Source organism: Pelodiscus sinensis, chromosome 13 (assembly GCF_052426305.1).
Source record: "Pelodiscus sinensis isolate ZL-2025 chromosome 13, ASM5242630v1, whole genome shotgun sequence".
Taxonomy (NCBI): Eukaryota; Metazoa; Chordata; order Testudines; family Trionychidae; genus Pelodiscus; species Pelodiscus sinensis.
The window spans coordinates 21,877,950-21,892,144 of NC_143064.1; the positions used below are offsets into that span (position 1 = coordinate 21,877,950).

At 44.0% G+C, this 14,195-nt stretch overlaps 1 protein-coding gene across 8 annotated transcripts in view; it reads right to left on the reverse strand.

Moving 5' to 3' along the window:
- The window catches only part of CAPN6 (calpain 6), a 113,226-nt gene that overhangs the window by 20,398 nt on the left and 78,633 nt on the right, over positions 1-14,195 (reverse strand). For all 8 annotated transcript variants that reach the window (XM_075940914.2, XM_075940911.2, XM_075940910.2 and 5 more), the window contains 4 exons: positions 13,301-13,494; positions 8,801-8,878; positions 6,866-7,061; positions 2,285-2,407 (listed from right to left, as the gene is read on the reverse strand). In XM_075940914.2, coding sequence (XP_075797029.2) covers positions 2,285-2,407; positions 6,866-7,061; positions 8,801-8,878; positions 13,301-13,494 — 591 coding nt within the window. The remainder of the gene's footprint in view (positions 1-2,284; positions 2,408-6,865; positions 7,062-8,800; positions 8,879-13,300; positions 13,495-14,195) is intronic.

Below are 14,195 nucleotides of genomic sequence, written 5' to 3' on the forward strand. Positions count from 1 at the left end.
AGAATGAATGATGTGCAGAGTTTGCTTTTTAGTCCCCTACTTTTTCTTCTTGCTTCTTTGGAACTTTTAAAAATGTCCTCAACTTCTGTAACTTTTCAAAGTGGTCAGAGAAAATGGGAGAAGAGACAAATGTTTGGATTCTGTTCATTCTGTTGCATGGGTTCATTGGTAAAATGAAAAACGAGGGGAAAATGAGAACTCTAGCCAATTCCCAGACCTTAACATTTCAAACATGACAATTTAGATAATTTTTTAAACACATTTTTAAAAGTTGTATCAAATCAAAACCTGAGGAATACAAAATAATTCAAAATGTTCTTCAATTTCTTTCCCCTTGCCTCAAATGACTCTAGTTTTGTGATGAGCTGTTTTATACAATCATTAAAAGTGCAGTATTACAAGCTGTCAGGAGGTGGCTGAGTAAACACAATCATGTCTCGGGCGTAAGGCTTGCTATAGCTTGCCATTTCTTCAGCTCAATAGGCAGACATTCGAGCTTTGAAAACGAAGCTCCTAGCAACAACTATGGTATGTGAATGTATTTGTAGTATCTGTGCAAGAATCATGTTGAGAGAAGATCTAAGTTAGAACCCATCCCATGTGAACGATGCTGTGACCCTATTTTTTTAAATATGATTATGCATAACTCAAATATGCTTTAGGCAAAATGGAACATATGACCTTTCCTCAAGAACTTGTAATCCTCTGATTGTGTATACTTGATTTGTGTGTACGTATTTTTCTTGTATGCAAAGTTAGTAATATAAAGTGTAACCATTAATCTAGCTATCTAGGGAAAGCCTTTAGCAGTGCTCAAGAAACTTAATTGCCCAGTACTCAAGACAAGTCCTGTTTTTCCTGTAAGCCTAAACTGTGGTTGGTTGTTTTGCTTCCTATTCCTTACATAGAATTGCCACCTGATGGAATGCATTTTGAATTTAATAATTTTCCACAGGAATGAGGAGAAAAGGACAAAGGATTCCCACCCTGGGGAAATTCTATTTAAGGAATAGGAAGCAATACAATAATGCCTTCATCTGGTTTCACAGACTGCTCCTACCACAAGAGGGCACATGAAAAAAATCATGGAAACAAAGAACTCTAACGAGGGGGCAGAAGCTGATAGAGCCAAGCAAGAAAAAATGAAACAGCTCTGGCTTGAAGAACTCCAGCTGAAATAAGAACTGGGAATGAGAAATTGTGATTTGTAATTATTTCTTTTAGGGTATGTCTACACTAGCCCCCTAGTTCGAACTAGGAAGGCTATTGAGGGCAACTGAAATTACAAATAAAGTGTGGGATTTAAATATTTCGTGCTTCATTAGCATGTTCCTGGGCGGTCGCCATTTTGGAAATTAACTAGCCCAGAATAACTGCCCGCGTCTACACGTGGCAGTGAAACGGGAGTTCAAAGTAAAGCCCTTAATTTGAATTAGCTGTTAAACCTCATTCCAGGGGGAATAGAAGCTAATACAAGTTAGGGCTTTACTTCGAACTCCTGTTTCACTGCCACGTGTAGATGCGGGCAGTTATTCCGGGCTAGTCAATTTCCAAAATGGCGACCACCCAGGAACATGCTAATGAAGCACGGGATATTTAAATCCCGCGCTTTATTTGCAATTTCGGTCACCCTCATTAGCCTCCATAGTTTAAACTAGGGGCCTAGTGTAGACATACCCCTAGTGTATTAGACTTAACTAGCGTGTTTGTTTATTTTAGTTTAGTAATTTACTTTGCAAGTGATAACAGATAGATCAACCACTTAAATACTACTTTTTATACTTAATAAAGTCAATTTGTTTATTACCAAACAAAGTGTAAATAATTGTTACCTGAGGGGGAATAACAATGCATATTTCTCTTTCAGTGATAAAGGGAATGAACTTTAGGAGCTTTCTCTGTATAAAAGCTTTTATACAGAGTAAGATGGGTTTATTTGGTGTTTTGGTCCCATTGGGTGCTGTCAAGTCCCTCTGAGTCCTACCAGAGCTGAGCTGAGATCAGAGTCTGTGTTACTTTGCTGGGGGGACTATTACCATAATTCTGTGCCTTTGCTGGGGAGATCAGAACCTCTGGCTCAGCAGGCCAGATGGGGTGCCCCGAGGTGGGTGGGCTCAGTGCTATGATCAACCCATCAGATAACAGTCTCAAGGGGATCTCTGTGACCCAACCAATCACAAATGCATATACCTGTCAAACACCCATTGTTGAGATGAAGCTGCAGTCAGGTGCAGGCTTCCAAAATTCTGACCAGTTCCAAACCCAAATGGAGATGCTTGCCTACCTTGAAGATTTCAAAGCCAATAGGGAAGTTGTCGCCTTTCCCATCTTTCTTGTAAATGCGCTGATCCTGTTGCTGTAGTGAAATCAGCACTTTATCCTCAGCCTTCTTAACATCAAAGACATACTATCAAGGGGGAGAACAGAACAGAGAACCAGTTGTTAAGGCCAACATCTCTAGGATACCTACTATACACAAGAGTATAGTGCAGAGGTATCTGGAAATGGGTTTATCCCTGGAATGATGATTCTGCATCCGTGATCAACTCCTGACAACTTGTAGCTGGAAATTAATTACAACTGTAGAGATTTTGAAACTAACAGTATCAGAGATACTGAATATAGTGTTTCATTGAGACACTGGAGAGGGTCCAAAAAAGAGCAACAAAAATTATTAAAGGTCTAGAAACATGACCTATGAGAAAAAACTGAAAGAATTGGGTTTGTTTCGTTTAGAAAAGAGAAGATTGAGAGGCAACACGATAGCAGTTGTCAAGTATCTAAAAGGGTGTTACAAGGAGCGGGAAAAAAAATTCTTCTCCTTAACTTCCGAGGATAGGACCAGAAGCAATAGGCTTAAATTGCCTTGCTGCACGATGCCCAGACTCCCTGGCCAGACACCCTATCCCAAGCCATCTTCTGGCCAGACACTCTCCCTCCTAGCCAGACACACTCCCTCTTGGCCAGACACCCTACTCTCAGTCTGCTCCTGCATCCTTCCTCCTGGCCAGACACACTCCCTCCTTGCCAGACACCCTACCCCCAGCCTGCTCTGGCACCCTCCCTTGCTTCTGCTCCCTCCTCCTGGCCAGACACTCTACTCACAGCCTGTTTTTGCACCCTATCTCCCATCCAGACCTTGAAATCCCTCCCCCTTTTGCACATCACCTCCCTCCCAGATCCTGCACCCCATCCCTATCCCACTCACTGGCAGCCCTGTCCCACACTGAATCCCTCATTTTTGTCCCCACCTCAGAGCCTAAGGGGGTCCATAAAATCCACTAACTCTGGAACCCCAGGAAAGTAAATCTGGCCTATGGGAAGCCCTGAACGTCAGTCCTTCCTGTCCCATCCCTTCGCCCCGTGAGGCTGGGCAGCAGAGGAGTGAGGTGTCTCAGTTGGGGGCCACATCAGTGAGGGTTGAGGGTTTTTGAAGGAGTTTTTTTGCTTCTCACTTGTGTGGTCCCCAATTGATTTTTCTGTTGGTCAGTGGCCCCCAACAGAAAAAAAGGCTCCTCACACCTGCTATAAATAAAGAAAAAATGGAAACCTTTTGTGTTGGACATAAAATAATATTTTATTTTATTTAAAATGAAGTTTGATAAACTAACATGAGGAAGTTAAAATGCTTAATCTGCTTAATCATTTAAATTAAATCCTTCTCCCTAGCTGTAGCACTAGCAAATTGATTCAGGTGTAATTATGTAATTAATGGTGCATTTCTATTATCAACTGGTGGTCCATGGAAAGGTCCATTCAGCCAGGTGGTCCATGGGCCCAAAAAGTTTGAGAACCACTGCTATAGATGGTGCTTGGTCCCACCGTGAGGGCAAGGGACTCAACTTAATGGCCTCTCAAGGTCATTTCAGTTCTAGTATTCTAGTATTCAGTAGCATGACAGCAGTTGTACTTTGAAAAGAATAATAAAAAATTAGATCTACATAAACTCTGAGAAAATGGCCAAGATCATAAAGAGGAACTGCCACTGTGTGAATTGAATAAATTCATACCAGCGCTGATCCTTTTCTAGAGAGACGTTTGTGGAAGAGATATAGAAGAGAAGCCATTGTTCCCTGGTAGCCATCTAAAGACAAAGACAAATGGGGAGTTACAGATGATTCCTACTCTGAGCAGCGAAGATTGCAGCTCTCTCGTGCCCTGCTAAGAAAATAGAAGGAATGCTGACAAAAACTACCCATCTAAATGCAGACAAGGAGGCACAAAAACAGTCTGCAACTGAAGTATGTGGAGTGCTGCAAAGAATGTTTGTAAGCAAATGAGATTGATTTTCAAAGTAATGCGCAAAGCATTGAGTGCCCAGCTCCCACTGGGAATAATGGGAGTTTTGCATTTGACTCTTTATGCACTGTGCTGGAAATGTATGACAAGGATGAGAAAGAGGAGCCAGCTAACTTAAATAGTTTGTAAACAATCAGTTAGGAAAAGGAGAGACTTGTGGGCAGTGATGGAAGAGTCAACTCTGGAGAAACTTCCAACTCATTTGCATGTCTTGGAGTCTTATATATCCTTAAGGAGCATAAAAAGTGCAAAGAGATACCCCTTAATCACACTCAGCCAAATTCTCCACAGGGTTAATACTATTCATAAAATGGATTAGTGCCATCAGCAAATTTGGCTGAAAGTTCCTTTAAGTGTTGTAAGAATAGAAAAGGAGTCAGGGCAATGGGTCACTCACCTCCCCTCATCATCATCCATAAGGGACACCTTCTTCCTCCTGGTCTGTGTGGGCCAGGCTCAATAGAACTACAAATGAGTCCTAAATAAATATCTAGGTATTCTGCAAAATACTCCAGTAATCAAAACATATGAGTGTCTTTATACTGTGACAATCTCTGACCATGTTTAAACCAAGGTGGGTTGATTGTCTAAAAGTTCTGCTCTAGGAATTATTTTGGAGGATGTTCATGGCCTGTGTTATACAGGTCAGAATACATGATCACAGTCCCTTCTGGACTTGGAATCTAAGACACAACATGTGCTCCCAGTCCCAGATGTTCTTTACATGGATTGCACAGGCTTCCTCTTCAAGAGTCACCACTAACACCCAAGTCTTTGCCTTCTTCCATGACCTTATCAATAAACTAGGGAAATACAATCTAGACAGGACTACTTTAATGTGGGTAATAACCATTCTCAGATAGTATTTATTAATGTTTCACAGTCATGCTGGAAGGGCATAATAAATGGGGTTCCACAAGGGTTGGTTTTGGGACCGGATCTCTTCATTATCTTCATCAATCATTTAAATGATGGCATAGAGAGTAAGTTTATTAAGTCTGAAGATAATACCAAGCTGGGAGGGGTTGCAACTGTTTTGGAGGACAGGATCATAATTCAAAATGATCTGGACAAACTGGAGAAATGGCCCGAGATAAATAGGATGAAGTTTAATACGGACAAATGCAAAGTACTTCACTTAGGAAGGAACAATCAGTTTCACACTTGGGCTATGTCTACACTGGCACCCTTTTCTGGAAATGCTTAAAACGGAACAATTTTCTGTTATAAGTATTTCCAGAAAAAGCGCATCTACATTGGCAGGATGCTTTTCCGGAAAAGCACTTTTTCCGGAAAAGCGTCCATGGCCAATATAGACGTGCTTTTCTGGAAAAAGGCCCCGATCGTCATTTTCGCGATCGGGGCTTTTTTTGCGGAAAAGACTACTATGCTGTCTACACTGGCCCTTTTCCAGAACAGTTTTTCCAGAAAAGGACTTTTGCCCGAATGGGAGCAGCATAGTTTTTCCGGAAAAACACTGACAATTTTACAGTAGATCGTCATTGCTTTTCCGGAAAAGCAAGAGGCCAGTGTAGACAGCTTGTAGCTTATTCCGGAAAAGCGGCTGCTTTTCCGGAATAAGTGGCCCCGTGTAGACACAGCCTATACAGAATGGGAAGCTTCAGAAGGGTAGCAGAGTTAGTCTGTAAACTGGAAAAACTTAAAAAACAACAAATAGTCTTGCAGCACCTTAAAGACTGACAAAACATGTAGATGGTATCATGAGCTTTCGTGGGCACAGCCTACTTCTTCAGATGAATGAAGTTATTAAAAGTCCTTTTTCTAAATAAATTGGGGAGGAGGGGGGAGAAGGGTAAAAAGGGGGAATAAATAGTCAATTAAAGTGTCCATACTACATGAAGCTGATAGAGAAGGTGCAAAGTGTGGAAGGAGTACTGCAGAAAGGGATCGAGGGTTCATAGTGGAACACTATGATAATAAAAAAAAGTTCATCTTCACACAGCGTGTAGTCAACCTGTGGAACTCCTTGCCAGAGGAGGCTGTGAAGGCTAGGACTATAACAGAGTTTAAAGAGAAGCTAGATAATTTCATGGAGGTTAGGTCCATAAAATGCTATTAGCCTAGGGATAGAATTGGTGTGCCTGGCCTCTGTTTGTCAGATGCTGGAGAAGGATGGCAGGAGACAAATCGCTTGATCATTGTCTTCGGTCCAGCCTCTCTGGGGCACCTGGTGCTGGCCACTGTCGGCAGACAGGATACTGGGCTAGATGGACCTTTGGTCTGACCCAGTACGGCCGTTCTTATGTTCTTATGTAACACAAGCTAAATATGAGTCAACAGTGTGACACTGTTGCAAAAAAAAGTAAACATAATTCGGGGATGCGTTAACAGGAGTGTTGTGAGCAAGACACAACTAGTAATTCTGCTCTAGTCTGCGCAGATGCCACATGTGCTGTAGGTTGCTGACCCCGATCTAGATGGTTCTTGATCCTCCTGTGAGGGCAGGGGACTGGACTCGATGACCTCTTGAGGTACCTTCCAGTTCTAGTGTTCTATTATTCTACGATTCTTAATGCAATAAGATTCAGTGCAAAGCAACTCCTACCTGGGGATTCTGTAAGAAGGTGGCTCTGTAATCAAAACATCCTCCAGAGCGGTTTTTCAGTGGTTCTGAATGCTTGGTCCATGCCCCACGCACCATTTTCTTCTCCCAGGTTTTGTGGATGCTGAAGTACGAAGTGTTGACAATACGACAGACATCAACGTCGGTGAAGTTCTTGCACCAGTCTTCAAATGCCATCCTGAGCCAGGGACACAAGCAAGGCATGATTTGTAAAAAAAAACCCACCTCAGCTCTGTATAAAACTATAGGGTCCCTTCTTAGAGCTCAAGTCGAGGCATCACTCAACTTTGAACTTCACCCGAAAGTTAATTGATCCATTAGAAACCTTTACAAATAAACACATATAGTTAAAGCCTCCATCAAGTCAGTGCATAATATAGAGAGGCAGCTGTTCAATTGGTTGATTCATTTCTTAAGTTTGTTTAGTTATGGAATCTGATCCTAAGAACATGGTTATATCAGGGCTGGAACTGGCTCAGTTTGTCTGGTGAATGCCATCTGTGAATTTGCTATAAAAGTTCAACACAGAAGCAACCATTGCAGATACCTTTGTATAGCTGCTTGGTCTCCACACGTGGTTATAATATACGGGTCCCTCCTGAAGTGGACTCAGGATGTAAATAGAGTTTAATACAGTCTCTAAAGTATGCTAAGGCACGTGGCATGTGCCATTTAAGTCTCATCTATATGAGTGTTTTAACCAGGACGCATTAATGTGTTTGTGTCACCTCACACAGCTACATACGGGTCTGAAGATTAACATCCAGGAGGGTTAGTCTAGTAATCATGGATCGGGGTCTAGCCTGACATAGAAGTGACCTAGAACCAAGGCATTTAATACTATGTTTCCAATTCTGACAAAGCTAAGAATACACAGTGACACAATGAGTCTTGGGAGAGGAGAACCTTAACGCTCTGTCTGTGGGAAACCCTCACAGCTAACTCATCAGTGATCCAAAAATTCTCTCTGGAATTCAGTGTCCCAAGACTGGAAATCAATAACTAGGATCAAAATGAGTTAATTATGTCCATATTTATAGGCACCTGACTACTACAGTGATGGGTGAATTGGAAATCCATTAGGTAAATGCTGTACCAGGCAGATACAGTTTTAAATACAATTTTGGAGAGTGCCTGATATATAGTAGTTTGCCACGCATAAACTTAGGAAGAAGGGAATTTTCTTAAATACTGCAGTATCATGACTTTGAAATACCTGAAATACAGTACTCATTCACGTAGATATTTTGTTCCGTTGCATCTTTTGCATATGGCTATATCTACACTAGCCCCTCCCCCCAGTTTGATCTAGGGAGGCTAATGAGGGTGACCAAAATTGCAAAGGAAATGCAGGATTTAAATATTCCGCACTTCATTAGCATGTTCCTGGCCGGTCGCCATTTTAGAAATTGACTAGCCCGAAGTAACTGCCCGCGTCTACACGTGACAGTGAAACGGGATTCTGAATTAAAGCCCTTAAATTGAATTAGCTGGTAAACCTCATTACAGGAGGAATAACAGCTAATTCGAGTTTGGGCTTTAATTAGGAATCCCATTTCACTACCGCATGTAGACGCGGGCAGTTACTTCGGGCTAGTCAATTTATAAAATGGCGACCAGCCGGGAACATGCTAATGAAGTGCGGGATATTTAAATCCTGCATTTCATTTGCAATTTTGGTTACCCTCATTAGCCTCCCTAGATCGAACTAGGGGGCTAGTGTAGAAATACTCTACATTTTTTAACCCTTACCCCCTCAGAATCTGAAGAAACGACAATAGCTAATATCTAAAGTCAGTAGCTGAAGAACAGTCACATGTTCTCATGCATTCAGAGATACAACTCCAGAATCAATAAATAATTGTTGAACTTGGCCAGATACAGTAGAGGTTCCTCAAATAAAACCTTTTTACTCACCAGAACTCGCCATCATTTTGAACAATAAGTCCCAAGCTCTTGCGCTCAGAGTCGCTCACTTTCTTCCACTCTTCAGATCTAGAAATAAAAATTGGTTCAATACATGAAATTAAATCTTCGCATTTGAAAAAAAAATGTCATTTTATTGTCCCTTCACATTAAAATACTGTCTGAGCATTGAAAGGATGGATTATATAAGGAAAAGTTTTGCTACTTCAGAGATTACATCACTGACAAATACTTAAAGACAGAATGCTAAACACAGTTAAAGCAGCATTTGATTTACTTCCTCTGACAACCTCTTCATCAGTATAGCTGAGTCATTGGTTTGGAAGGTCAGATTTAGGTGAAATTTCCATGTGAGAATGACATTATTCCTCGAGGACCCTCAAAAAGTACATGAGCTGCTTTGGAAACAGTGGGAATTTCTTCCTGAGCTGTTTATCATGCTCTTCACTTGAATAGGAAGGCATTATCTAAAGCAGTGTTTCTGAAAGTGTACCGTGGAATCACTTGCAGAAACACTTTAACTGGCTGCCCCTGTTTGTTATGTACTGGCACCATGGCCACGCAGCCTCGTGGCTCCCATTGGCTCTGTTTCATCCTTTGCAGACAAGGGGAGCCGTGGGAAGTGGTGGCCCAGCCCACGCCACTTCCCGTGGTTCCCCTTGGCTACAAAGGACGAAATGGAGCCAATGAGAGCCGGAAGGCTCTGTGGCCACGGCACCAGTACATAAACAAACCGGGGTGGCCAGTTAAAGTGTTTCTGAAAGTGTTTCGGTGGTACACTTGCAGAAACACTGATCCAAGGGGTAGCTATGTGAACATTTAGTTTGTGACAAAGTGAGGTGCAAACCACTCCCATGTTAGTCTGCCGCAGTCCGTGCACTCTGCTGATGTGCATTTCCAGTCTGCTATTGCACTTTGATCTAGTCCTGTTTCAAAGATGAAAGTGCTCTAACCTGTTAACAGCCACTCTTCTTTGAGCCTGGGCTAGATCAAAGCAGGATTGGCAAACTGTTAATGTACATCAGCAGAGTGCAAACAAACAGCTAGACTGCAGCAGGCTAGATTCCATTCCAGACACATTTCTCAATCTATTGTATGAAGCCAAGCCCTAAGATACAACCGGATTTGCTCCGATCCCACAGACAGAGACAAACACCTACAGGATCTATATAAAGCATTCTTAAAACTGAAATACCCACCTGAAGAAGTGAAAAAACAGATTGACAGCCAAAAGAGTACCCAGACATGACCTACTTCAAGACAGGCCCAAAAGAGAAAACAACAGAATTCCACTTGTCATCACCTACAGTCCACAACTTAAACCCCTCCAACGCATTATCCACAATATACAACCTATCCTGGAAAATGATCCCTCACTCTCAGAGGCCTTGGGGGAAAGGCCAATCCTCACCTACAGACACAACCCCCTAACTTCAAACAAATTCTTTCCACACCTCCATCATAATCATCCAGGAATCACCCCTGCAATCAGCCCTGGTACTAACTCTGCCCACACATCTACACTAGCAATTTCATCACTGGACGCAGCAGCCACCAAATCAGAGGCTCATTTAACTGCACATCCACTAATGTGATCTATGCCATTAAATGCCAGCAATGCCCCCACTGCCATGTATATTGGCCAAACTGGACAGTCTCTACGGGAAAGAATTAAGGGACAAAAATCAGATATCCGAAATGGCAACACACAAAAACCTGTTGGAGAACACTTCAATCTGCCTGGTCACTCATTAATGGATCTCCAAGTCACTGCTTTGTTTCAGGCCAATTCCACAAGCCAAATACACAGAGACGGATTGGAACTTGACTTCATTTACAAGTTTAATTCTTATGCAAATGGTATGAACAAGGACATCGGCTGGCTCGCGCACTACCTTCCACATCCTCAGACCTTAACCAACCAATGGAGGTGCTAATTGTTCTTATCGGCCTCTTATCAGTAACTATTTGAACCATCAGCTCACTCTCTCTCTCTTTTTCCCCTTCTTTCTCCCTCCTTATTTCTCTCCTCCCCCTTCCCTTATTTATTCTTGGATCTGGACTTCTAATTCTCTAGTCATCTGAAGAAGTGGGTTGCGCCCACCAAAGCTCATGATACCATTTACAACAGTGGTCACCAGCCAGTAGATCGGGATCTACTGGTAGATCTTGGAGTCTCTCACAGGTGATCCTGACTGGTTTGACTAAGAGGCTATGAAGTGCCAGTACAGTTAGCTGCCCCTCCCCCCACTGCTGCACACCACTTGCCCTTTCTTTGGGAGCTTCCCCCTGCAGCCTGGGAGCCTCCAGCTTGTGGTTCAGAGCAGGGAAGGGAGAGGAGGGGTGCTGACGTCAGGGTGCCCCTTCTTCCACCCTGTATTCTATCTCCACAGAATGGGGAGAGGGGGACAACAAGGCCTGGGATGGAAGGAGCTTGCTGGCTGCTTTTGAGAGTGGTGCAGGGCCAGGGGAGTGGTGAGCCTGACTTAGCCCTAGTGCACCACCACCCAGGAGCCACCTGTCGTGTCCATCTGGAGCCAGCGCCGAACCTCTTCCCCAGTCATGTACCCCCACAACCCAAGCCCCTTCCCTAGCCCTGAGCCCCCCCCAGACCCAAACTCCCTTACAGAGCCTGCACCCTGAGCCTCCTCCTGCACCTCAACTGCCTGCCCCAGGCTCAGCTCAGAGCCCCCTCATACTTCAAATCCCTTAGCCCAAGACCAGAACCTGTGCCCCAACCCTCTGCCCCTGCCTGGTGAAAGGGAGGGAGAATGGGAGGCTGGAATGAGCAGGGGCAGGGCCTCGGAGAAAGGGCACGAAGGAGGAGGGGCAGAGGTATTTGGGTTTGAGGTAGATCCTGGATTGCACTTAAATTCAAAAAGTGATCATGTGCTTAAAAAGACTGGAGACCCCGAGCTACATGTTTTGTTAGTCTTTAAGGTGCTACTAGTCTATTTGTTGTTCTTTAAGGTTTTTTTTTTAATTGTTAACAGCCACTTTCCTTTGAATCTGGGATGGATCAAAGCAGGATTGGCAAACTGTTAATGTGCATCAGCAGGGTGCAAACAAACAGCTAGACTGTAGCAGGCTGGCTGGGGTAGATTCACACCCCATCTTGCCACAGCCTAACTGTTCACATGAACAAGCCCTCCAGGCAAGGCAAGCCTATAAATTTACATCAGCAGCACAGCACCTGTGCCACTGGTGAAGATTCTGTAAGCCAACAGTACAGAGCTCTCCAGTTGGCTAAATAACTCCACCTCTGCAGGGGGCAATAGCTACATTGGCAGGAGACTCTCTCCCACTGATACAACTCGGTCTACCCCGCAAGTTAAGGTATGTTAAGGGTACGTCTACACTTGCACCCTAGTTCGAACTAGGGATGCAAATGTAGGCGACCGAAATTGCTAATGAAGCGGGGATTTAAATACCTCGCGCTTGATTAGCATGATCTCGCCGGCACGTTACTCTGCTCAACAGCTGTTTTGAAAGTGAAAGTGCGCGCCAGGATGCATTAGTTCAAACCAAACCCCTTGAGGAGTAACGTTAGTTTGAACCAAGGGGTTTGGTTTGAACAAATGTGTCCCGGCGCGCACTTTCAATTTCAAAACAGCTGTTGAGCAGAGTAACGCGCCGGCGAGATCATGTTAATCAAGCGTGAGATATTTAAATCCCCGCTTCATTAGCAATTTTGGTCACCTACATTTGCATCCCTAGTTCGAACTAGGGTGTAAGTGTAGACATACCCTTAATATTTAATGCCTCAAGTCATGGAACAAACCCAGAAGAACCAGTCACTCTGCTTCTTAACCAGCTGGAAGCATCTCTACAGAACCCATGTGATGCTCCATGACAACACGATTGAAGCAATTATAAAATGTACACTTCGACTTGCCCATTTCATCAGGGCCCCAAGCTGGCCTTAAAGGCAGCATTTTTCATTTGGGAAAGGGAACCACAGAGAGATCTGGTGGGTTGCCAAGGTCTTGGAGGGGATCTGTGACACAGCTGAGAACAGACCTCCTGACCTTGACTCACTCTCCTTAAGTTTTAACCACAGACTATGACACTTGCCAAAAGAATGTTGTATGAGGCACGATGCAGAACAGAATGTAAAGTAAGCCACATCTCCCGCCTGGTGGCAGGATGTGGTATCCCATTTGTTCATAGGCTGCTACCCTTGGGAAGAGATGTCAGAAGTGAGGCTTGCCTTGTGGAATGATATTGCATTACATGGAGAGACACACCTGGGTGAGTTAATGACTTTTATTGAACCAGCTTCTGTTGGTGGAAGGTATAAGCTCCCAACCTCCACAGAACACTTCTTCAGATCTGGGGAAGGATGCAGAAAAGCTACTTACCTTGTCTCTTGTATCCTGGGATAAACACTGCGAACAACATTGTGTTTCTTAGCATTTAAACACACATCTAGCTTCCAGCAGGCACTAATGGCAGCTGAGTTATCACGACTTGGAAGAACCCAGTACGTACTGGTCACTCCATGCACCGTTCCACTCCTTCTTTCCCCAGGGATTCCTCATTCTGATCATGAAGAGCTTTTCTGACTTAAAAGAGAACAGGAGCCTCTCTCCAAGGTGCACCTTCTGAACTGCCGTCACCGAGTAGGCATGGCCTATGATCAGACCCATCTCTGTCTCCACCTCTGTGTCATTGGGGGATGACGACTGCATCACACAAAAAACAACAACAACAAACAACATCCTACAAGGAGCTAATAAGATGTTCAAAATCAATAAGGCCACTTCTGCAAACAGTCAAGTGGTTTAGGGGGTTTTATGTACAGCTGAGAGTTCTGTTGTAGAAACACAGTCGAAACAGAGGATTTGGCATAAGGAGTTAAAGCCAATATTCCTCCAGTTCAGTAGCAGGCAGCCTAAAGATGCAGGGGACTAGAATCCTAGTCTGGGGAGGCTAGGGCAGCTGATGGTCCCACATCACTACTGGGAGGCCCTGGAAAATGAAATCCTGGGAGTACAGGGGGATCAGGCACCGGCAGCACCCTGAAGGGATCAGAGAGACCTTCTGATTGGTCTAGGCTCACTATTTAACCCTGGAAGTGACCTGGCAAGCTGTCTGGGCAAACATGCAGGCTTTGTGGCTTGCTGTGATACCAGACTTCAGCTTGTCTATCGATCTCTGGCCCTGATTCCTGCCTGGTAACTACATCTGATCTTTGAACCTGGCCTGGCTCTGACCCTGGCTGTCACCCATTGATCCCAGCTCTAATGATTACACTAGTCCCTGGGTGTTGACTGCTGCTGTGCAGAGGCAGCCCTAGACTAGCTGCCAGCAACTGGCACCCTAGGTGAACCATGCAATTGGCGCCCCCACCTCCAAACCCCTCAATGATATTGCACCACCATTT